General features: G+C 43.8%; 1 protein-coding gene across 1 annotated transcript in view; it reads left to right on the top strand.

Moving 5' to 3' along the window:
- LOC109879433 (bone morphogenetic protein 1) overlaps positions 1 to 18609 on the top strand; it is a 53275-nt gene extending 34666 nt beyond the window's left edge. The window contains exons 7-20 of the mRNA XM_020471609.2: positions 1186 to 1310; positions 4499 to 4614; positions 8754 to 8856; positions 9010 to 9126; positions 10037 to 10182; positions 10341 to 10536; positions 10873 to 10998; positions 11759 to 11919; positions 12147 to 12327; positions 12482 to 12607; positions 13032 to 13159; positions 13591 to 13804; positions 15201 to 15451; positions 16344 to 18609. Coding sequence (XP_020327198.1) covers positions 1186 to 1310; positions 4499 to 4614; positions 8754 to 8856; positions 9010 to 9126; positions 10037 to 10182; positions 10341 to 10536; positions 10873 to 10998; positions 11759 to 11919; positions 12147 to 12327; positions 12482 to 12607; positions 13032 to 13159; positions 13591 to 13804; positions 15201 to 15451; positions 16344 to 16478 — 2125 coding nt within the window. The 3' untranslated portion in view covers positions 16479 to 18609. The remainder of the gene's footprint in view (positions 1 to 1185; positions 1311 to 4498; positions 4615 to 8753; positions 8857 to 9009; positions 9127 to 10036; positions 10183 to 10340; positions 10537 to 10872; positions 10999 to 11758; positions 11920 to 12146; positions 12328 to 12481; positions 12608 to 13031; positions 13160 to 13590; positions 13805 to 15200; positions 15452 to 16343) is intronic.
- The last annotated feature ends 4218 nt before the right edge of the window (positions 18610 to 22827 follow it).

The raw sequence follows: 22827 nt of genomic DNA, 5'->3' as shown, positions 1-22827 counted from the left end.
TTGTCCATACAACAAACCAATCAAGTTTTAGATTTTCCTATAGAGTTGTCAGAGGAGGGCATTTGGTTTTTCGTATTGGAATTGGATAATGTTTTTCTTCCATCTGCACAGCACACATGACGAGGTCAGTTGGAGGTCAGTTTTGACCCCCAGACCTGTTTGAACTACCTCCTCTCTCTGTGGAGGACATTCCTACAGCCTTGGAGGGGACCACTGACCAGTAACAGTCCATTGGTTGTTTTTTATATAATAATATATGAAGTTAGGTCATTGTTTTTGACAGTGTTGATAAGGGTCATGGGTCCGCTGATGGGTGTGGCTCCACTTCTCTGTGCTGAGTTCACTGATGAGAAAGACTGAATGGGCACCGCCTTGCCTCAGAGCCATACAAAATATACTTGACGTATTTCTGAGCACCACCAAGATGTATGGTACCTACTAATGGTTTAGTTACTAGAGACAGAAACGAAAGTAGGGAGGTTGGTCGGGGAGGATGGGTGAGCGTTATCTGTGACAGTCTAGCAATCCAAAGCTTGAATGTTCGAGTTGCGCCTGGGCCCACTGTAGCATTTTAGCTAACCTTTCTCCTAACCCATATTCTAAACTTAACCCAATTCACCTAACCTTCTACATAAATTCGCCTAACATTTGCTGTTTTAGTTCTCCTAACCGCCAAGTAAATTCTCTCCATAATTCTCCTTTGTTGTTATGGCGCAACAAGCAACCTGGTCTCCGATAAAGATGTGCAATATTATACGTCAACCAAGATGTATGAGAAGGTACATCATCCAATTTGTATGATATTATACCACCAAGTAAGATGTATGATACTACACATCCTCTAGTACGTATCTTATTGTATGCTATTCCATTTATAATGTAACCTAACGTATCATATCATACTAAAAGGAGTGTCAGATTTATGTACAGAATAATACAAATTGCCCTGAGACCACATTGTTGGGCAGCACGGCTTGTGTCAGCATCCTCAGTATATCACTGAATAATGCCTACTGTCAGTGTTAGTGTCAGCAGTTCAGCCGCTGGCTGATGGCTCTTTAGGGTTCACCACTGCCCTCTGAATGGTGTCTTTTCTGAGAAAGTGTGTACCAGTGTGTATGTGCAAGTGCCTTCTCGGTTATGCAGTGTTTTGATCTAACAGCGGTCTCTTCTCCTGAAATGCAGAGGAATCTTCTTGGACACCATCCTGCCACGCTATGATGTCAATGCAGTGAGACCGCCAATTGGCCAGAGGACAAGGCTAAGCAAAGGGGATATCACACAGGCACGCAAACTCTACAAGTGTTCCAGTAAGAACAGCACAATTATTTCAAACACATTTTGGTGTATACAGTGGCAAGAAAAAGCATGTGTTACCTGAATACCTGAATTTCTGCATAAATTGGTCATAAAATTATATCTGATCTTCATCTAAGTCACAACAATAGACAAACACAGTCTGCTTAAACTAATAATACACCAATTATTGTATTGAATACATAATTTAAACATTCACAGTATAGTTTGGAGAAAAAAAGTATTTCAAACCCCTAGGCTAATGACTTCTCCGAAAGTTAATTGGAGTCAGGAGTCCGCTAACCTGGAGTCCAATCAATGAGACGAGATTGGAAATGTTGGTTAGAACTGTCTAGCCCTGTAAAAACACTCACACAATTTGAGTTTTCCTGATGTGAAACATGCCTTGAACATGCCTTGAACAAAAGAGATCTCAGAAGACCTAAGATTAAGAATTGTTGACTTGCATAAATCTGGATAGGGTTACAAAAGTATCTCTAAAAGCCTTGATGTTCATCAGTCCACGGTAAGACAAATAGTCTATAAATGGAGAAAGTTCATCACTGTTGCTACTCTCCCTAGGAGTGGTTGTAAGGGAAAGATGACTGCAAGAGCACAGCGCAGAATGCTCAATGTGGTAAAGAAGGATCCTAGAGTGTGAGCTAAAGACTAACAGAAATATAAGGAGCATGTTAACATCTCTGTTGATGAGTCTATGATACATAAAACACTAAACAAGAATGGTGTTCATGTGTTCACCACAGAAGAATCCACTGCTGTCCCCCAAAAAATTGCTGCACGTCTGAAGTTTGCAATAGTGCAGCTGGATTTTCCGGCAAAATATTCTGTGGACAGATGAAACTACAATTGAGTTGTTTGGAAGAAACACACAACACTATGTGTGGAGGAAAAAAAGGCACACCAACATCAAAAACTTATCCCAACTGTGAAGTATGGTGGAGGGAGCATCATGGTTTGGGGCTGCCTCAGGACATGGACAGCTTGCTCTCATCGACAGAAAAACAAATTCCCAAGTTTATCAAGACATTTTGGAGGAGAATGTAAGGCTATCTGTCTGCCAATTGAAGCTCAACAGAAGTTGGGTGATGCAACAGGACAATGACCCAAAACACAGAAGTAAATCAACAACAGAATGGCTTCAACAGAAAACAATACGCCTTCTGGAGTGGCCCAGTCCTGACCTCAACCAAATTTGAGATGCTATGGCATGACCTCGAGAGTGGTTCACACCAGACATCCCAAGAATATTGCTGAACTGAAACAGTTTTGTGGAATGAGGAATGGTCCAAAATTCTTCCTGACCATTGTGCAGGTCTGATCCCAAACTACAGAAAACATTTGGCTGAGGTTATTGCTGCCAAAGGAGGGTCATCCAGTTATTAAATCCAAGGGTTCACATACTTTTTCCATCCTGCACTGTGAATGTTTACACGGTGTGTTCAATAAAGACAAACGTATCATTGTTTGTGTGTTATTAGTTTAAACAGACTGTGTTCGTCTATTGTTGTGACTTCAAATTTGGTCTAATCTTCCTCTATGACCAATTTATGCAGAAATCCAGATCATTCCGAAGTGTTCACATACTTTTTCTTGCCACTGTAGTTTGTACATAGCATAAGGTATATATTAAACAATAGGTCTAGGAAGTTGACATAATAATGCACAATGGACATTATATAGTGCTTTTGTTGCTTTTGCTTACCTTTGAGAGTGAGAAATGTTAATCTACTTTTTCGTGTCTCTCAATATCACAGCGTGAATACTGAAACGCTCCTTATTTTCCTAGATGTAGTTTACGTGTGGAAATAGTTGAGCATCTACCATTGATGTGACGTGGTTCCCTGGCTACAGTTGCCTTGACTCCCTGGCTAGGGGAAGGAGTGTAAACAGTGCCCTAGAACAGGAAGTGTCATCACTCTTTCCCAGATAGACTCAAAAGAAAGGCTGGTCTCAAGAGAACAATGACTAGAATGATGGCTGGGAATCAACATACTCTATTCTTAGAGTCCAGAGATCAAGATATTTTCTATGTAAACTGAACATATGTGTTCTAAAGGAAAACATCCTGCCCTGACACTTTACCAGTAGTTATGCTGGTCTTTAGAAAGACTTAAAGGTTTAATAAGGTTAAGGCTGAAGGGACAACGACTACAGGCGCAAGGTCGATTTATAGCATTAACCGACAAGTTTAAAATAGTCATTCATAAAACAAAAGTGATGTCAGAGCGTTAATTGTGGGTCAGACAGGGAAAACTGGGTTTGTCAGAACCACATTAAAGCTCAGTGAATAAACAGTATACTGCTGGCCAGAGCTGGACCACTGAATGTGGTTTTAGTGGGGGGAATCATCTTTCTTCACCATAGATGGTTTAGAGAGGTGGGGCTGTTTTAAGTGGGTGTGTTTTGTGTTCTTCACAGTGATAAACTCTCTCTCAGTGGAACAGGGGCTAGTGGATGATGTGGCGCACAGAGGATGCAGCTAGGAAGGAGTCTCTCTCTGTTTTCATGGAAAACAGATTGTACGAGTGGATCCTTATTCACACAGCATTCCTGGGAGCATTTGTCATCCCCTCAGAGTGATTGTTAATGGTTTAGCATCAGCAGACCTCTGCCAAGCGTTATTTGACGCTTTATGGCCTGGAGGGAGGGAGCCAATGAACGTAACCCGTTGTGGGAGATGTTTTTCTTACTCCCGCTGAGTAAGAAAAACTCAGTAAGAAGTTCCCCTAGAGCACTGTGCATGCATGCTGGTTGAAATGATCCCCTGTAGCACAGTGGGCCAGAGGGAGGATTGAACTACCAGCATGTTCATAATGTATTAGGTCTCCTAGAGGATTTGGTTATTTACAGTATTTATTTACAGATTTATTTTGAGACGATGCACATAGAATGTGTCTCATACGGTCTTCTATTGCTTCTCATCAACTGGAAGAGGTTGATAATCATCACCATCAGCAGATTATATTTTGAAAATGAAAGAGTTGCCCTCTTAAGATTCAGGATTATAGTTGTAGCATCAAACTGCTGTCTTCTACAGTCTGCCTTTAGTGGTACTTGGCTACTTCATTTCTGTTTCTCTAATCAGTATTTTAGCCCTTATCAGAAAGAAACAAATTGCTAGATTCTCCACTGGTTGACGTGGTCCTCATGTTCATGTGTCTCTCTCTTTCTCTGTTGATAGGATGTGGAGACAGTCTGCAGGAAAGCAGTGGGAACTTCTCCTCTCCTGGCTTCCCCAATGGATACTCAGCCTACATGCACTGCATCTGGAGAATATCGGTCACACCTGGGGAAAAGGTGGGGCCATGGAAAACTGACTGAGATAAAAACTTGAAGTGCTTTGTTTATTGTGACTTAGTGATAACTCTGTTCCCTTTGTCTGTCACTCTGTATAACATACCACGGGGAGTCAACGACCAGTCATATTCACTGAAAACTGAAATCATGCCCAACAGGCCAATAGATAGATGCCAAGCCTGCCATTGGAAGCCCCGCCTTCCTGGCTATAATACTGGGGTTCGTGGAATACCGGGGAACGTGTCACGCAATTTACAAACTTTTCAAGCAAACGAAGACTACGAGATTCGGCTCCGACTTACGTGTCTGTTAGTGGGGAGACAGTACTCGTCCCTGTAGATGTTGCGAGTTTTGGGTCTTGGCATTGGTTTTTGCATTTGCTAAAACCCCACTACTTTCTGCTCTGCTTGTGTAGCTAATGCTTCCTTGCTTGAATAAGATGGCCAGTGGTAAGAGTAAGTTCAAAAAGTCTAATCAGTTGAGTTTGAACCACCGATCGTGCCCTAGGGCATGTGGTTTCACAATGAAAATTAAAGATACTCATGAGTGCTGTCCTGTTGCCTGGGGTGGAAACACGCTTTGGCTCAGACCAGATTGTGTGACATTTTATCCGGCTTGGTTCAACTTCCATTGGGCGTTTGGCTGACTTTGTGAGAAAGATTGGGGCTGCTGGCGAAGGGTCTTCCGGTGAAGCGACCCCAGGAATGGGGTTGTCTGAGACCGGAAAAGAGCAGCAGTGGTGGTCAGAGTTGTCAACCCAGCCGAGTGAGGCTCATTCTGGTTTCTCTGGCAGTGTTCAGAGTCCAGATGATATACAATCCCTTGTTGGCTCTTGAGGGTTTTCAGAGTGTGAATCGGATGTCATCAGTCCGGGGCAGCCTAAAGCCCCGGCTTTGGATTCTGTGTGGGAGAGTGAACCATTGGTGGTATATTTGCCTTTTGATGGAGCTGTGTCATAGGGTGGTAGATCACATGTGGGTGGTTTGGCCATCTTCTCCCCCACAGCAGAGTTGGTCCAAGTTTGGGGGAAGGTATTTACCACCTGTCCCTGCAGCAGTGAAGCGTTGCTTACCCCTATTTAAAGATTTCGCAGATGAGCTAAAGGCGACCTGGGTTTCCCCTCATTCAGCCAGGCTGGATCATGAGTGTAGAGGATATGGAGAAAGCTGGGCTTTTTTGCACAGTGCTGATGGATGGAAAGCTGGCGAGACACTATATATACAAAAGTAAATGTGGAAACCCTTCAAATTAGTGGATTCGGGCATTTCAGCCACACCCGTTGCTGACAGGTATAAACAATCAAGCACATAGTCATGCAATCTCCATAGACAAGCATTGGCAGTAGAATGGCCTTACTGAAGAGCTCAGTGACTTTCAACGTGGGCACCGTCATAGGATGCCACTGTTCCAACAAGTCAGTTTGTCAAATTTCTGCCCTGCTAGAGCTGCCCCAGTCAACTGTAAGTTCTGTTACTGTGAAGTGGAAATGTCTAGGAGCAAGAACGGCTCAGTCGTAAAGTGGTAGTGCGTAAGAAGTGTCTGTCCTCGGTTGCAACACTCACTACCAAGTTCCAAACGGCCTCTGGAAGCATGGTCAGCACAAGAACTGTTCGTCGGGAGCTTCATGAAATGGGTTTCCATGGCCGAGCAGCTGCACAGAAGCCTAAGATCACCATGCGCAATGCCAAGTGTCAGCTGGAGTGGTGTAAAGTTCGCCACCGTTGGTCTCTGGAGCAGTAGAAATGCATTCACTGGACTGATGAATCACACTTCACCATCTGGCAGTCCGATGGACAAATCTGGGTTTGGTGGATGCCAGGAAAATGCTACCTATCCCAATGCATAGTGCCAACTGTACAGTTTGGTGGATGAGGAATAATGGTCTGGGGCTGTTTTTCATTGTTTGGGCTAGACCCCTTAACGCTACAGCATACAATGACATTCTAGACTATTCTGTGCTTCCAACTTTGTGGCAACAGTTTGGGGAAGGCCCTTTCCCTTTTTAGCATGACAATGCCCCCTTGCACAAAGTGAAGTTCATACAGAAATGGTTTGTTGAGATCGGTGTGTAAGAACTTGACTGGCCTGCACAGAGCCCTGACCTGAACCCCATCGAACACCTTTGGGAAGAATCTGAACGCCGACTGCGAGCCAGGTCTAATCGCCCAACATCAGTGCCTGACCTCACTAATGCTCTTGTGGCTGAATGGAAGCAAGTCCCCACATCTAGTGGAAAGCTTTCCCAGAAGAGTGGAGGCTGTTATAGCAGCAAAGGGGGGACCAACTCCATATTAATGCCCATCATTTTGGAATGAGATGTTCGACGAGCAGGTGTCCACATACCTTTTGTCATGTAGTGTTCTTAGCCTCTGGGGCTAACAATGGGGCTAATCCTAGAACGGTGCTTCCAAATAAACAGCCAGTTCTCAGCGGATTAGCTGGACAAAGTGTACCAGGCTAAGGGTGTGGCGGCCTAGTCATTAAATATGGTCACAATGCTGCAGATTTACAGTGCATTCGGGAAGTATTCAGACCACTTGCCTTTTTCCATTTGGTTACGTTACGGCCTTTTTCTAAAATGTATTAAATAGTTTTTCCCTCATCAATCTACACACAATACCCCATAATTACATTTTTGCAAATGTATTAAAAATAAATAACTGAAATATCACATTTAAATAAGTATCCAGACCCTTTACTCAGTACTTTGTTGAAGCACCTTTGGCAGCGGTTAGAGCCTTGAGTCGTTTTGCGTATGAGGCTACAAGCTTGGCACACCTGTATTTGGGGAGTTTCTCCCATTCATTTCTGCAGATCCACTCAAGCTCTGTCAGGTTGGATGGGGAGTGTCGCTGCACAGCTATTTGCAAGTCTCTCCAGAAATGTTTGATCAGGTTCAAGTCCGGGCTCTTGCTGGGCCACTCAAGGACATTCAGAGACTTGTCCTGAGGGATCAGAGTTTTGGCTGGTTGTAGTGGACTCGAGTAAACAGGTGGAGCTCCACACTGCCACGCTGGTTTCCCATATTTCTCTCTGGGGTTCATAGGCAATCACAAAAAAAGTTGTTTGACTCTGGCTCAGTGCATTCAGTTACTGGGTTTTATCATATGGATGTAACTGTCCCAGTGTGGCTCATAGTGTTCTTATGGCTGGGTCCGGGAGTGGGTGCAATGCAGGTTGCACATTTATCCAGGTTTCTACAGTTCCCTATGGGTTTCAGCCTTAGGGTGCGGCAGTGCGTAAAGAGGGCATTATCATGTTTACCACAGTTTTCTGTGGATTTGAGCCTTGGTCTGCCATGGCAGCGGCGAGTACACAGTTTCCAGGTTACTGCTGGTTTGCTGTGGGTTTGAGCCTCAGGCTGCCATGGTTCATCTGGTTGATGCTATGCAGCATGAATGTGCGCTTTACCAAGTCACAACAGGTGTTCTGTTTTGGACTTGCGGTTTCTTGCACGAGTACTGATATTTCAGGATGGCAAGGTAAGTATTATTATTGGAACCATGGGGTCTATGGACTGGGGCTGCAGTGGCAGTGTGTCAGTGCGTATGGCCAATTTGTAGTAGGTTCTGGTTCCCTATATTTGGCGCTGACAGTTCAGCGCCCAGTTCAGTATTAGGGAAAAAAGTGGCTTCTGTAACCCCTTTTTTGGACATGTGGGCCTGCTAGTTTGGTACCAACTGAGCTGGCTTGGGGAGTGATTGTATGTCCCCATAGAATGTTATACAGAGTAACCGACTGAACGGGAAGGTACAGTTATGAATATAACTACAGTTCCCTGAAGGCAGAAATGAGGTATAACATATTTTGGCCACATGCCGTCAGGGGGTTTGGGATCACTGAAGAGCAGTACTGAATTGAGAAATTAATGCGAGTATTATTGCCAGGAAGGTAGGGCATCCGAGGGCGGGCTCGGCATTCATTGGCCCGTTGGGTGTGATTTCAATTTTCTTCAGGTGAATATGATTGGTTGTTGACTCCCCACAGTATGTTATACATCATTCCCTCCTTCAGGGAACAGTAGTTATATTCATAACTAAGTTTTTCCTAAGGATGATAAAATCTCGATTTTAAAGTCATGTTGAAACTGTTTGGACTGTATTTTGTTCATTAATCATCATGCTCTCTTGGTTATTAAGATCATTCTGAACTTCACCTCCATGGATCTGTACAGGAGTCACCTGTGTTGGTATGACCATGTTGAGATCAGAGATGGATACTCCAGGAAAGCCCCTCTGAAAGGTTAGGATTTAAGAATGTCTTAGTCCCATACATGCAGTATACACTATGGTAAAGTGATGCTGAAAATAAACTTAAATGTAACACAAGGGTGTCTGGACAAAAAGGTAGTTCTGAGTGTAATAAGGTGGTCTGGTGTGTGTGTGTGTGTTCCAGGTCGTTTCTGTGGGGATAAGCTACCTGAACCAATCATCTCCACCGACAGCCGCCTGTGGATCGAGTTCCGCAGCAGCAGTAACTGGGTGGGGAAGGGCTTCTCCGCTGTGTATGAAGGTAAGGCCAGAGCCCAATCCCCAGCAGCCCCATAACAACACAACTCCGCTGACTGACTGGCCACATCGGTCACAGATTGAACAACATGCCTGAAAGCAGCTCAGTGATTCTGTCAAATCCCCAAGTCTGACTGCCTCCATGCTGATGTATCCAGAACATCAGCATGGCTCATTGTAACATTGTATCCAGATTGTAAAGCAGGGTTGGGCAAACTTTACGGCTCGAGGGCCACATCGGGATTTTGAAATTCAACGGGGGGACGCATTTTTTGGGGGACCAATTGTTTGTTAAAATCAATTTGCGGGGGCCTCCTGAGTGGCGCAGGGGTTTAAGGTACTGCATCACAATGCTTGAGGTCTCACTACAGACCCTGGTTCGATCCCAGGCTGTGTAACAATTGTGACTGGCGCACAATTGGCCCAGCGTCGTCCGGGTTAGGAGAGGGTTTGGCAGGTTGAGATTTCCCTGTCCCATCGCGCTCTAGAGACTCCTGTGGCGGGCTGGACGCCAGGTGTACAGTGTTTCCTCCGAAACATTGGTGCGGCTGGCTTCCAGGTTAAGCGGGCATTGTGTCAAGAAGCAGTGCGACTTGGCTGGGTCGTGTTTTGGAGGACGGCTCCAAAACACGGCTCTCAACCTTCTCCTCTCCCGAGTCCGTACAGAAGTTGCAGCGATGCGACAAGATTGTAACTAACAATTTTATACCATGTAAATTGAAGTGCCCGACGAGCCGGCTATGGCCATACTTCACCCCCCCCCCCCCCCCCCCCCCCCTTGCTGTAGAGCATGGTGTATTGAATATAGGAACCATTTAATTTAATCCACATTATGAAATCCATCAACCCATTAAAATAAATGTGGTGATGATGATAGATAGCTATGACGTCACTGCATGTTCTCTGCCATTCAGCCATCTGTGGAGGGGAGGTGAAGAAGGATAACGGACAGATCCAGTCTCCTAACTACCCAGACGACTATCGGCCCAACAAGGTGTGCATATGGAAGATCAGTGTGTCTCAGGGCTACCACGTCGGCCTGACCTTCCAGTCCTTTGAGGTAAGAGATACGGGCCTCTACTTGTTCCTTTCACCCCCTTTATCCATTATCACATTTTTCCATACCACTACATCATTATCCTCCGCAACCTTTGTGTATGAGGAATGAAAATGACTTGGAAGTTCTAACCTTGTCCCTTTTACCCATCCCTTCCTTAGATTGAGAGGCATGACAGCTGTGCCTATGACTACCTGGAGGTGAGGGATGGGAACTCCGAGAACAGCCCACTGGTGGGACGCTTCTGTGGTTACGACAAGCCAGATGACATTAAGACCAGTTCCAACCAGCTCTGGATGAAGTTTGTGTCTGATGGCTCTGTCAATAAGGCTGGCTTCGCTGCCAACTTTTTCAAAGGTCAGATCTCAAGGGTTTTGTACTGTATAAATAAACACCCAGAGAGTCATTGCTGATTGCATATGCCCTTGTTGTAGAAATTACCAGCCTAAGTTTCATAGTAATGAATCTCTCAGCATCATGTCATTACAAGGTGACATTTTGAGTAATTTGATAATTCTGCCATGATTGGTTGTGTTAAACTATATATAATTCAGGGGAGACAATTTCATCATTCATCATTTGTGACCTTATAATGTTTATCTTTGGTTTAGTTTTGGAGGGGTGCACTTGTAGGCTGTTGAGTTGTGAGGCTATGTAAAGGGCGCTAACCTGTTGTTGTTGTGCTGGTTGTAGAGATGGACGAGTGCTCCAAGCCAGACAATGGTCGCTGTGAGCAACGCTGTGTCAACACACTGGGCAGCTACAAGTGTGCCTGTGACCCGGGCTATGAGCTGGCTGCCGACAAGCGCAGCTGTGAGGGTGAGTACAGTAGAATACTGACCAGAGCCTGCTCAATAATGCCCCATCTACTGCAGGTCACACAGTAATGCAGTTCAGTGCTGTTCTTTAGTCACTGCCCCCCAAATACACCAGTTGCCCCATATACAGTAGCTAGAATAAATACCTCCAGAGATGTGTGTACTCAACAGTTCGTCATTTGGATTTATTGCCACCCAATGGGGTTGTATTTGTTGCCCTCACCCTACCAAAATTAAACTCCAACTTCACAGGTAATCAGAGCACAAAGCAAGTGTTGAAAACATCCTGACTATTACGACCATCATCTGTAAATTAGAAACAGACAGAAGTGCTGCTGATGCAGGGGTTTATTGTTTTACCTTTTCGTTTTCCAAACCTGACCACTGTCTGCCTCTAGAGGAGGAGTTCTGCTATGACATGTTCTTCAAACGTTGAAAAATTATCCAACTTAACCCTTTTGGGTGACATACATTTCTGCATGTTTATGCTTTTGGTAAAAATATAGCAGGTTGTCTGTTAGAAAATGATCCTCAATTGTTAAATAATACACAGCTTAACCTTTTTGGATGACATACATTGTGCTTTTCAGCTTTTGGGGGAATAAAATCCCACCAATATAGATAGATGTTTTGCACAAATTGTAATTGATACACATTTTTATATACACCATTTTATCCTTATAACCATATGAAGTTTAGGCACATCTTAACTATTGTCCTGGTCTTCTCTCATATGGACATGTGTCTGTCTGTGTGTGTAGCTGCATGTGGGGGTTTCATCACCAAACTGAACGGCTCCATCACCAGTCCAGGCTGGCCTAGAGAGTACCCCCCCAACAAGAACTGTATCTGGCAGCTGGTGGCGCCCACACAGTACCGCATCACCCTGCTCTTTGACGTCTTTGAGACGGAGGGCAATGACGTGAGCACCGGGGTTATTATGACTGGGCACGGATTGGGTTTGTTCTATCTCCATGGGCCTTAATGGTGTCATCATGGATCTGTCCTCCTGTCTGTCATAGAGTACAGAATGTTGTCCTTATATTGTACTTTGTAATAGTATATATTCATGTGCATCGTATTTGTGTACAAATTGTAATTGCATTCCCAAATGTTTCATGTTTCATGACCTGATGCTTCTCTGTCCAGGTGTGTAAATATGACTATGTGGAGGTGCGCAGTGGGCTCTCAGCAGACTCAAGGCTACATGGGAAATTCTGTGGAGCAGAGAAACCTGAGGCCATCACCTCTCAGTACAACAACATGCGCATTGAGTTTAAGTCAGACAACACCGTCTCCAAAAAGGGATTCAAAGCTCAGTTCTTCTCAGGTGAGCCTTTGGCACTGTGTGTCTTTCCCTCCAAGAGTCTGTTTCTGTGTGTATGAGTGAAGGTTAATCGATTCGACCCCATGTTTGAGTGCTAATGGCAGGGTGGTAGTGTGGGAGAAACGTTCATGAATGTAGTGTCCCTTTATGTCCCCAGACAAAGACGAGTGCTCGAAGGAGAATGGAGGCTGCCAGCATGAGTGTGTCAACACCTTCGGAAGCTACAGCTGTCAGTGCCGCAGTGGCTTTGTGCTGCACGAGAACAAACACGACTGCAAAGAAGGTACCGATCGGCCACCTGCACACTGAGACCCACTGGCACATTGATTCTGGGTTTATGTATTTTATGCGGGTTGGAGCTCTGAAGGTTATTTTTAGGGGGATGACTTAACAGGAGGTTGGTGGCACCTTAATTGGGGAGATAATGGTTGGAGTGGAATAAGTGGAATGGTATCAAATGCATCAGTCACATGGTTTTCATGTGTTTGATGCCATTCCATTGGCTCCGTTCCAGACATTATTAGCTGTCCTCCCCTCAACAGCCTCCAGTGGATGCCTTCCTATTGCAATGATTGGAGGTGAGCAAGTACACATTCCCTTGTGCCAAATACCACAGTGCAGCTCCTGAGTGGAGTTTGAACATTGGCCTGTGTGGAGCAGTAATGATACAGGGGAGCGATGTTGATCTTGTGGATGTATTTTTGCAGCCGGCTGTGATCACGTTGTGAACAGTGTGACTGGCACTATCACAAGCCCCAATTGGCCAGATAAATACCCCAGCAAGAAGGCATGCACCTGGGCACTCTCCACCACCGCAGGCCATCGCATCAAAATCGTATGTGTCCCCCTCCAACTCTCTCTACAGTCTTAACATACAGATTGCATGTGTGTGTAGGTATGGGTATGCATGTGTTTGTGGGAAGGGGGGGTTTGGGTGAACTGTGGAAACCATTGAGGACTTTGCACTGTACCGTACTGAGCACCACAGCCTCTGCTTAATTGAAACAATCCCCTAACCACAAATGTCTCCCCCTTCTGCACAATCATACCGTTTGTCTTAATCCATGGCAGACTGTACATATCTCAGCTTTTTGAATATGGTTAACTTGGCTTAGCCAATGAAAAGTGATTCCAATTGGTTTCTTAAGGTTATTACGCTGATAGGGAACCATTATATTTCATACTCAGCTCTTCTAGCTTTTGTAAAACAGGCTGTATACTTGCCACCTTCTTTCCTTATTTCTTTCCCCTCATGCTTTGTCTCAGGCCTTCAATGCAATTGACATGGAGGCCCATCTAGAGTGTGCCTACGACCACATTGAGATCTACGACGGGCGCGACAGCAAAGCCCCCAGTCTGGGACGCTTCTGTGGCACTAAGGAGCCTCCTCCCATCATGTCCAGCGCCAACAAGATGTTCATCCGCTTCTTCTCTGATAACTCTGTTCAGAAGAAGGGCTTCGAGGCCTCCCACACAGCAGGTACAGTGGGGCAAAAAAGTATTTAGTCAGCCACCAATTGTGCAAGTTCTCCCAGTTAAAAAGATGAGAGGCCTGTAATTTTCATCGTAGGTACACTTCAACTATGACAGACAAAATGAGAGAAAAAATCCAGAAAATCACATTGTAGGATTTTTAATGAATTTATTTGCAAATTATGGTGGAAAATAAGTATTTGGTCAATAACAAAAGTTTATCTCAATACTTTGTGATATACCCTTTGTTGGCAATGACAGAGGTCAAAAGTTTTCTGTAAGTCTTCACAAGGTTTTCACACACTGTTGCTGGTATTTTGGCCCATTCCTCCATGCAGATCTCCTCTAGAACAGTGATGTTTTGGGACTGTTGCTGGGCAACACGGACTTTCAACTCCCTCCAAAGATTTTCTATGGGGTTGAGATCTGGAGACTTGCTAGGCCACTCCAGGACCTTGAAATGCTTCTTACGAAGCCACTCCTTCGTTGCCCGGGCGGTGTGTTTGGGATCATTGTCATGCTGAAAGACCCAGCCACGTTTCATCTTCAATGCCCTTGCTGATGGAAGGAGGTTTTCACTCAAAATCTCACGATACATGGCCCCATTCATTCTTTCCTTTACACGGATCAGTCGTCCTGGTCCCTTTGCAGAAAAACGGCCCCAAAGCATGATGTTTCCACCCCCATGCTTCACAGTAGGTATGGTGTTCTTTGGATGCAACTCAGCATTCTTTGTCCTCCAAACACGACGAGTTGAGTTTTTACCAAAAAGTTATATTTTGGTTTCATCTGACCATATGACATTCTCCCAATCTTCTTCTGGATCATCCAAATGCTCTCTAGCAAACTTCAGACGGGCCTGGACATGTACTGGCTTAAGCAGGGGGACACGTCTGGCACTGCAGGATTTGAGTCCCTGGCGGCGTAGTGTGTTACTGATGGTAGGCTTTGTTACTTTGGTCCCAGCTCTCTGCAGGTCAATCACTAGGTCCCCCCGTGTGGTTCTGGGATTTTTGCTTGTGATCATTTTGACCCCACGGGGTGAGATCTTTCGAGGAGCCCCAGATCGAGGGAGATTATCAGTGGTCTTGTATGTCTTCCATTTCCTAATAATTGCATTAAAAATCCTACAATGTGATTTTCAGGATTTTTTTTTTCTCATTTTGTCTGTCATAGTTGAAGTGTACCTATGATGAAAATTACAGGCCTCTCTCATCTTTTTAAGTAGGAGAACTTGCACAATTGGTGGCTGACTAAATACTTTTTTGCCCCACTGTATATTACTGCCATCACAACTTAGACTCTAGCCTGCTTTGTGAATAGAAATACTGCAGTGGTTTCTCATAAATTGTCATTGGTTAGTTCCTTCTAAATGATGTCTATGGTGTTTATTTTATCTCCAGAGTGTGGAGGTCGTCTCAAGGCTGAGGTCAAGACCAAAGACCTGTACTCCCATGCTCAATTTGGTGACAATAACTACCCCGGTGCATCTGACTGCCAGTGGGTGATCGCTGCTGAGAAAGGCTATGGGGTGGAGCTCATCTTCCAGACCTTTGAAATCGAGGAGGAGGCTGACTGTGGCTACGACTACATGGAGCTCTTTGATGGTGCTGACACCAAGTCCCCAAGGCTAGGACGCTACTGTGGCTCTGGGGTAAACTCATTGATAACCTCATCTATTGAAAGACTTTTTCTGGCCAAAGTAATTTTTAGCACCAACAGTTTACTGTCATAATATAATTTCATAATATAATTTTTCTCTCGTTCAGGTCTAGTTTTATTGAACAACTGCAGCTGTGTTAAAACAACACTTTCAGAGGCAGTGTAAAATGACCTCTGCAGTCGAATAACCTTTTATACTGTGTGTCTGTGTTTGAGCGTTAAAGAATGGCCCCAGTGTTGTAAAGATTTCCACTCCGCTCTCCAGCTTTAATCACTTTGTTAAAGTTGATGTGTTCCTCTGGGTTGGACAATATTGCTTCAGTAGCAGCTGAGCTCAATAAGAGCGGGCCCTGGCTGGCTTGTGATAGGCTATCATGGTCTCCAGCACTGAGCTGTAACTGAGAATGAATCAGCCAGTGCTGAGCCTACAGTGGGTGGGGGGTAGCTGGAACAATGAGGCCACTGGGGAGTTGAAACGTTAGCTCCATAGGCCATGGAACACCCTTGATTTCATTTAACATACTTAATAATAAGCCTGTCTCTCTAGCTACTTTACTGATGCCTGGTACTGTAAATCAGTTCTAGCAGGAGCTGGAGGGCACATAATGCTCACAGTACCAAAATTACCACTTCCTCCATCAAGTCATTTTTAGACATGTTGGACTAAACTGCAAACTGAGATTGTAAAGTAAGGTGGAAAGCTCATTATGGGTTTTATTGGAGAATAAGTTGTTCACGCCAACAGCCCTCCCCCTCCCTTACGCTACAGTTCCCTCAGTCTATATCTGTGAGATATCATTTGGTTTTAATTAAAGTGCAGTCAGAGTGCCAGAAACCGACAGCCGTTAACTCAATCTGTGTGTTTTTTTCCTCTGTTCCCCCAGCCTCCTGAGGAGATCTACTCTGCCGGCGACTCCATTGTAATCAAGTTCCGCTCTGACGACACCATCAACAAGAAAGGCTTCCATGTCCGCTACACCAGCACTAAGTTCCAGGACACACTGCACTCGCGCAAGTGACCAGCGGGGGCCGGAAAGGGCCGGGTGGGGAAGAGGGGCAAGCGGAGGGGCCCACAGGGGAGGCGCCAGCCTGACACTCGGAAACCTTCGGCCACCAAGATCATTCAGAAACGACAGAACAGCCGCAAGACCACCAACCGCACCTCAGTTCCCAGGGGCTCCAGCTCCCGACAGACTGTGAGGAGTAAAGCCATTCTGCAGTAGACCTTGTTTTTACCTTTTTTATGGTTATGATTGGGGTGGGTGGGTGGATATTCGGTTTAGGCGGATTCAGGGGGAAAGTTTATCTACCCCTAGGTTTTTTATTTTATTTTAAAAACAAATGCCTCCTAATGAGAGCTAAATGAACAACAGTGGATTCTCAGGACCTGTAGGAAGGCAGGCATCAGCTGGACAGATCCCTGCTTTTGTCAGGCCAGCCCACCATGCCAGGGGGGGAAGAAGAAGGAGAAGAGGAGGAGACCGGAGGGAGTTCCAGAGGGATTAGCCAACCCCAACCTCCCGGCCGCACTCCTCCGGAATACTAGAGCTCCTCTCCTCACATTCCCATCCCTATTGTTCAAGGATTCCAATCCATAAGAGGATTAGAGGAATACCTTTGACTTGAGGTTTTGATACTGTATGTCAGAGAATTGGAAGTGTAATTGGAATTGTCCTGGCAACCAGTACAGGATTCTCATTATTACCATTAACAAGGAAATTAAGGAAGCAGTTATCTAATAAATAAAATGTGACCCATGTCTTCTGGTTGGTAATTGCTTGCCCATTGAGGGGCTATTGCTGTACCTCTCTGTGTAATGTAATGAGTAATGAGTATGATTATTCAAAGGGACGTGACATGCTTTCCTCAACTCAAATCAGTAAGCACTTTACAGTGAATTGTTCCAAATCATGAACTAATGAGATTTTGTCAAATGCAAGTTCACTTATTTTTGATGCATTTTTATGCAAATCACTTCTATTCCCTGATTATTTTTTCATTGCTCCATTTAGTTTCTCAGGCGTGCTGGAGATCTGTTTGTACCCTGTAACATTGGGGAATAAAGATATGGTTTCTGTTTCAGTGTTGATCTACAGGTTTAATGTGCAGGATTTTCTCCCACTAGACTACAACTCTCCATAGATAGAACAATATCCAGGTGCAAGCCAGAGCCTCCTTTATTGTAATAGAAGGCTCTGGGTGCTGGCAAGTCTGAGTAGTCATTGTCATAGCAACCATTGCACAATATAATCATCTGTTTATGGTGGAGCACTGCAGAAGTCCATGCTAGTATGAAAGTGTTGGTATTTTGCAGCAAGACTGATGTTGAATACATGTCAATTACTGTTATCCCACTCTATTTTCAGGTTATTTTTCATTTGACTGACAATTCCAGCTGTGTCACTTAATGTCTTTGCCTTTTATAACCAATCAATGCAGATGTTTAGCATGGTTGGATTTGTAAAAACCACTGGATGTGCTTGTGATAACAAAGTAAGTGCTATGTGTGCTTGTATGCTGCCATATGCTCCTGTCTCTTTTCAGCTGTCTGTGTTTAGCATGTGCTGGTTAGGTGAGAGTCCTGGGCACTGTAGAGAGAGAATACTTCCACAGGAGTCAGAACGGATTATTTTCTAATAGCCTGAAGCACATTGGTCTGAGACTGCCAAGCTCCACAAACCAATGAAGACCAAGCATTTTCAGTTATTCAATCACACACACTTAGCCCGCCCCAAAAAGGCTAACCATTTCATCTTCTGAAATTATTTCCTGGGTTTAGTTTGAGTTTCAGGCTATATTTGGTTTCAACATATCTGTAATAATGATGACCTGTGAACATCTCCAGTGACCTCTGACATAATGGTTCAGCCACTGTTTTGCTCTGTACAATACTGCCTTATTATTCATGTTGCATGAGTGATAATGTTATCAAGCAATAATCCTCAGGGTGGCACCAAATAGACTGTGAGCTCACACTAGCTGTGCTCACTGGAAACCAAATCTGTACATTTAACAGTAACAAATAGCATAGCCTGTCTTTGTGCATTTTAAATCTGCTAATATGAAAAGTATTTCTGTATTTTTTTTTTCTTGCTCAGCAGGAAATACATGGTTCTGTTCAGTAAAATTAAAAAGCTATTATTCTTGGAATCCATTTAATTAACTAAATATTATATTCTCTACCATGGTTGATGGACAGTAATTACAAATTCTGAAATGATCACATCAGCTTGTCTCATACAGCTCTAGTAGGATATATAAGCACAGACATCTAATCATATTCCATATTGAGCTCGCAAGTGGTGCAGGGGTCTAAGGCACTGCAATTCAGTGTGTCACTACAGTCCCTGGTTTGAATCCAGGCTGTATCACATCCTGCCGTGATTGGGAGTCCCATAGGGAGGCGCACAATTGGCCCAGCGTTGGCCAAGGTTTGGCTGGGATAGGCCATCATTGTAAATAAGAATTTGTTCTTAACTGACTTGCCTAGTTAAATAAAGGTACAAAACAATGTTGAACATAAGCTGTCAGGGTGCTGTGTGCTTTAGGGCTGTATTGAATCGCTTTACAGATATGCAATAGAAATGTAAAGGTCATTTCAGATTGAGCCGACATATGCAGCGTTTGCGGTGAATGCAGCCTCCGCTAAAGCGGGAACATTGTCTTTCAATTTTAATCGCGCTGTAAAGCTGAACTTCCGCTGTCTGGATTGAATAGAGACACTCGCCATCAGACAGTAGGTGGCTTGTGGATATCTATGTCAATAACAGTTCTTTGTTTGCCTAATGATTTACATGAAAAATGAATTGCGCTCGAGCTATTTGTCATTAATTATTAACTGTCACCAGAGGAGAAGACATGTCCCAGCTGTCACAATCGGCTTAGTGTGACACTCGAATTCACTGAGCGTCACACTAAACTGATTGTGACATCTCTCTTAGTATCTCTGCTCTCCTGAGATATGGTGTTACCAAGCAAAATCGGAGGCAAGGGCTGCAAACCAAGGACAAGGACACACACAAGTGTGCTTGTAAAAACTTGAGCAATATACTTGCAAACAAAAACAATCAAAATAACAGTGAAATAACATCTCTTTTGAATGTTTGCCCTTCAAGAACGTCTATAATTTCCTCATAGAGTAAGTGGGTACTGCATTAGAAGTGCAGTTGAAATGTGCCTTAGAACCTTAGATGGTTATATGCAACATAAACCTATATCATTTTAAGTATCACTCTTAAATCAGTTTGAAATGAAGGGAATTAAAATAACTACCTTTTTTATTTAATGCTTACAGCAACAGGTCTACACACATAATGTACTGAAGTGTTTCAGATTCCACAATAGACATAATGTCAATTCCAATTGAGCAGACGTGGAACGTTTACAGTGAATGCAGTCGCCATTAAAGGCGGAATATTGCCTGTAAAATTCCATCACGCTGGACAGCTGAAATTTCCGCAATGTGGATTGATTAGAGTCCTTAATCTACAGATTCATCATGTAGGCTAACTTAAAAAACATTATTTAAGTAATAATAACATGAGGCCATGTGTTATGACATTTTTATCATTGCTGTGACCTGGTCATTCGCCTCATGGCATAGACTAGTGTTGTGCGGTCTAGCTGTTTGTTCACTCACACCCTCCCACAATTGCTAATAGCCTAACCCCTCCGTAACCACTAGACTATATGATTAAGTACAAATCTGAGGCCCGCACCCGACCCTAACCCGCAAATATAGAAAATACACTGTAGTCTACAGTCAAAGACTGCAGAATGTTGTTTTTTTGCCGAATTTGGAAATGTTCCTGCTTATAATTTCCGACATTTGGGGAGGCTATTTCGAGGGTTTTTGACTAAGGCTCTATCTGCATTTTTGTCAAATTTGAGTTGTAGACAAAGCCTTGTTTGTTAAATGGTCTCTAGTTGTATATTACTCTAAATAACCCCAATTGATGTTGATAAACCAATGAGGGTTTGGAACTTTAAAGCCAATTATCTCAGAATCATCGTTTTGTAGATATAAACTTACAGTCCCAAGCTCCCCTGAATGAGACGTTAGCTCCCCTAAATGCAACAGAAGTCAAACTTTAGGAGGGGGGGGGCTTAAAAAATATGCTAATTTAACCATTCTTTAAAATGTAGTGGTAAATGCACTACATGACCAAACGTATGTGGACACCTGCTCGTCGAACAACTTCCAGAATCATGAGCATTAATATGGAGTTGGTCCCCCCTTTGCTGCTATAACAGCCTCCACTCTTCTGGGAAGGCTTTCCACTAGATGTTGGAACATTGCTGATGGGACTTGCTTCCATTCAGCCACAAGAGAACTAGTAAGGCTGGGTACTGATTAGGCCTGGCTCGCAGTCGGCATCCAATTCATCCCAAAGGTGTTTGATGGGGTTGAGGTCAGGGCTCTGTGCAGGCCAGTCAAGTTCTTCCACACTGATCTTGACAAACCATTTCTGCATGAACCTCGGTTTGTACACAAGGGAGGGCATTGTCATGCTGAAAAAGGAAATGGCCTCCCCCTAACAATTTTGGAAGCACAGAATCATCTAGAATGTAATTGTATGCTGTAGCCCAAACCATGAAAAAACATTATTCCTGTTCCACCAAACTTTACAGTTGGCACTATGCATTGGGGCAGGTAGTGTTCTGGCATCCACCAAACCCAGATTAGTCTGTTGGACTGCCAGATGGTGATGCGTGATTCATCACTCCAGAGAATGTGTTTCCATTGCTCCAAAGTCCAGTGGCGGTGAGCTTTACAACACTCCAGCCGACGCTTGGCATAGCACGTGTTGATCTTAGGCTTGTGTGCAGCTGCTCGGCCATGGAAACCAATTTCATGAAGCTCCTGACTAACAGTTATTGTGCTGACATTGCTTCCAGAGGGAGTTTAGAACTCTGTAGAGAGTGTTACAACCAGAGGACAATTTTTATGCGCTTCGGCACTCGGTGGTCCCGTTCTGTGAGCTTGTGTGGCCTACCACTGAGGCTGAGCCTTGTTTCTCCTAGGTGTTTCCACTTCACAATGACAGCATTTATAGTTGACTGGGGCAGCTATAGCAGGGCAGAAATTTAACCAACTGACTTGTTGGAAAGGTGGCTTCCTATGAAGGTGCGATTGAAAGTCACTGAGCTATTCAGTATGGCCATTCTACTGCAATGTTTGTCTATAGAGATTGCATGGCTGTGTGCTCGATTTTATACACCTGCCAGCAACAGGTGTGGCTGAAATAGCCGAATCCACCATACTTTTGTATATATAGTGTATGTTTTACATTGGTAAATATGAAAATAAACGCTTCTAAATTAAACGAACACCCCCACTTCTCTGTTATGGATTAAGCCATGTATTTTTATGTGGAGCACTGTACACTCAGTAGTGTTGAATTTCAGCCTCAACTGAGATCTTTATGCATACATTTTCCTCTGTACTTCCTAATTGTCGCTATTTGTTTTCCATGTGTCCTTGACAAAAAATAACCTATGCCTTTATTGCAATGCATTAGATTTATCTGTTGATTTATCATTGTTTGCTTTTGTCAGTCTGTTGTTTAGAGCGCTCATTGCTTTTTTTCCCAGGCCTGCGAGGGTACTGTTGTTCTTCGTGCCATACTTGGCCAGTAGTAGACCATTTATTTACCTTTTTTTTATCAATATTTGTTTTCTTTCCTTGATCAGCTGATGATGGTCGACAATATCACTAGATAACTATTACTGTACCAACTATCCATAGTTGGTACAGGGTTTAAATTCAGTGTCCTAATTCAATTGTTAAATGCTCAATCATGTCAAATAACATTAATGTAAGGAAAGGTCATATTTTATATCACATGATCTGTGAAGACGCCTCGCATTAACTCTTGAATTATGGACAACTCATGAACTAGGGTGTAAAACATGTTTTGATTCAACTCATATTCTATTGAATGTTGGCTAGCTGTCCTGCGTGTGTTCATGTGTAACATTGCCTTGGCTGAGAGGTCTAGTGGAGAGTAAAAGCAAGTTAACACTGTTTTACCACATTTTGCAGAAAAATGCATTAAAAGTATAGGGGGCGTTACTTTTATTTACCACAATCAGGGGCTACTGGTAGGCCTATTTGAAGTTCATGGTGAGATGCCTTGTAGCCTAGTTTAGTAAATAGTGTGTTAGTGACCATCCCATTTTCCCTGGACAGTTTCAGCCCCATTTCATGTGTCCAAACTTTTCAGGCTACAAAAAAGGTACATTTGTCAGCAAGACGCATCAATTAATGTAGGCCTAATCAATGGCAATTTCTAATTAGTTGTGCTCATGCCACATTAAAAGGTCATTCCTTTTTAAATTATGTCATTATTAGGCCCATAAATAAAT

The sequence above is a fragment of the Oncorhynchus kisutch genome, linkage group LG3 (assembly GCF_002021735.2).
Source record: "Oncorhynchus kisutch isolate 150728-3 linkage group LG3, Okis_V2, whole genome shotgun sequence".
Taxonomy (NCBI): Eukaryota; Metazoa; Chordata; class Actinopteri; order Salmoniformes; family Salmonidae; genus Oncorhynchus; species Oncorhynchus kisutch.
This window is presented reverse-complemented; position numbering and strand designations above follow the sequence as displayed.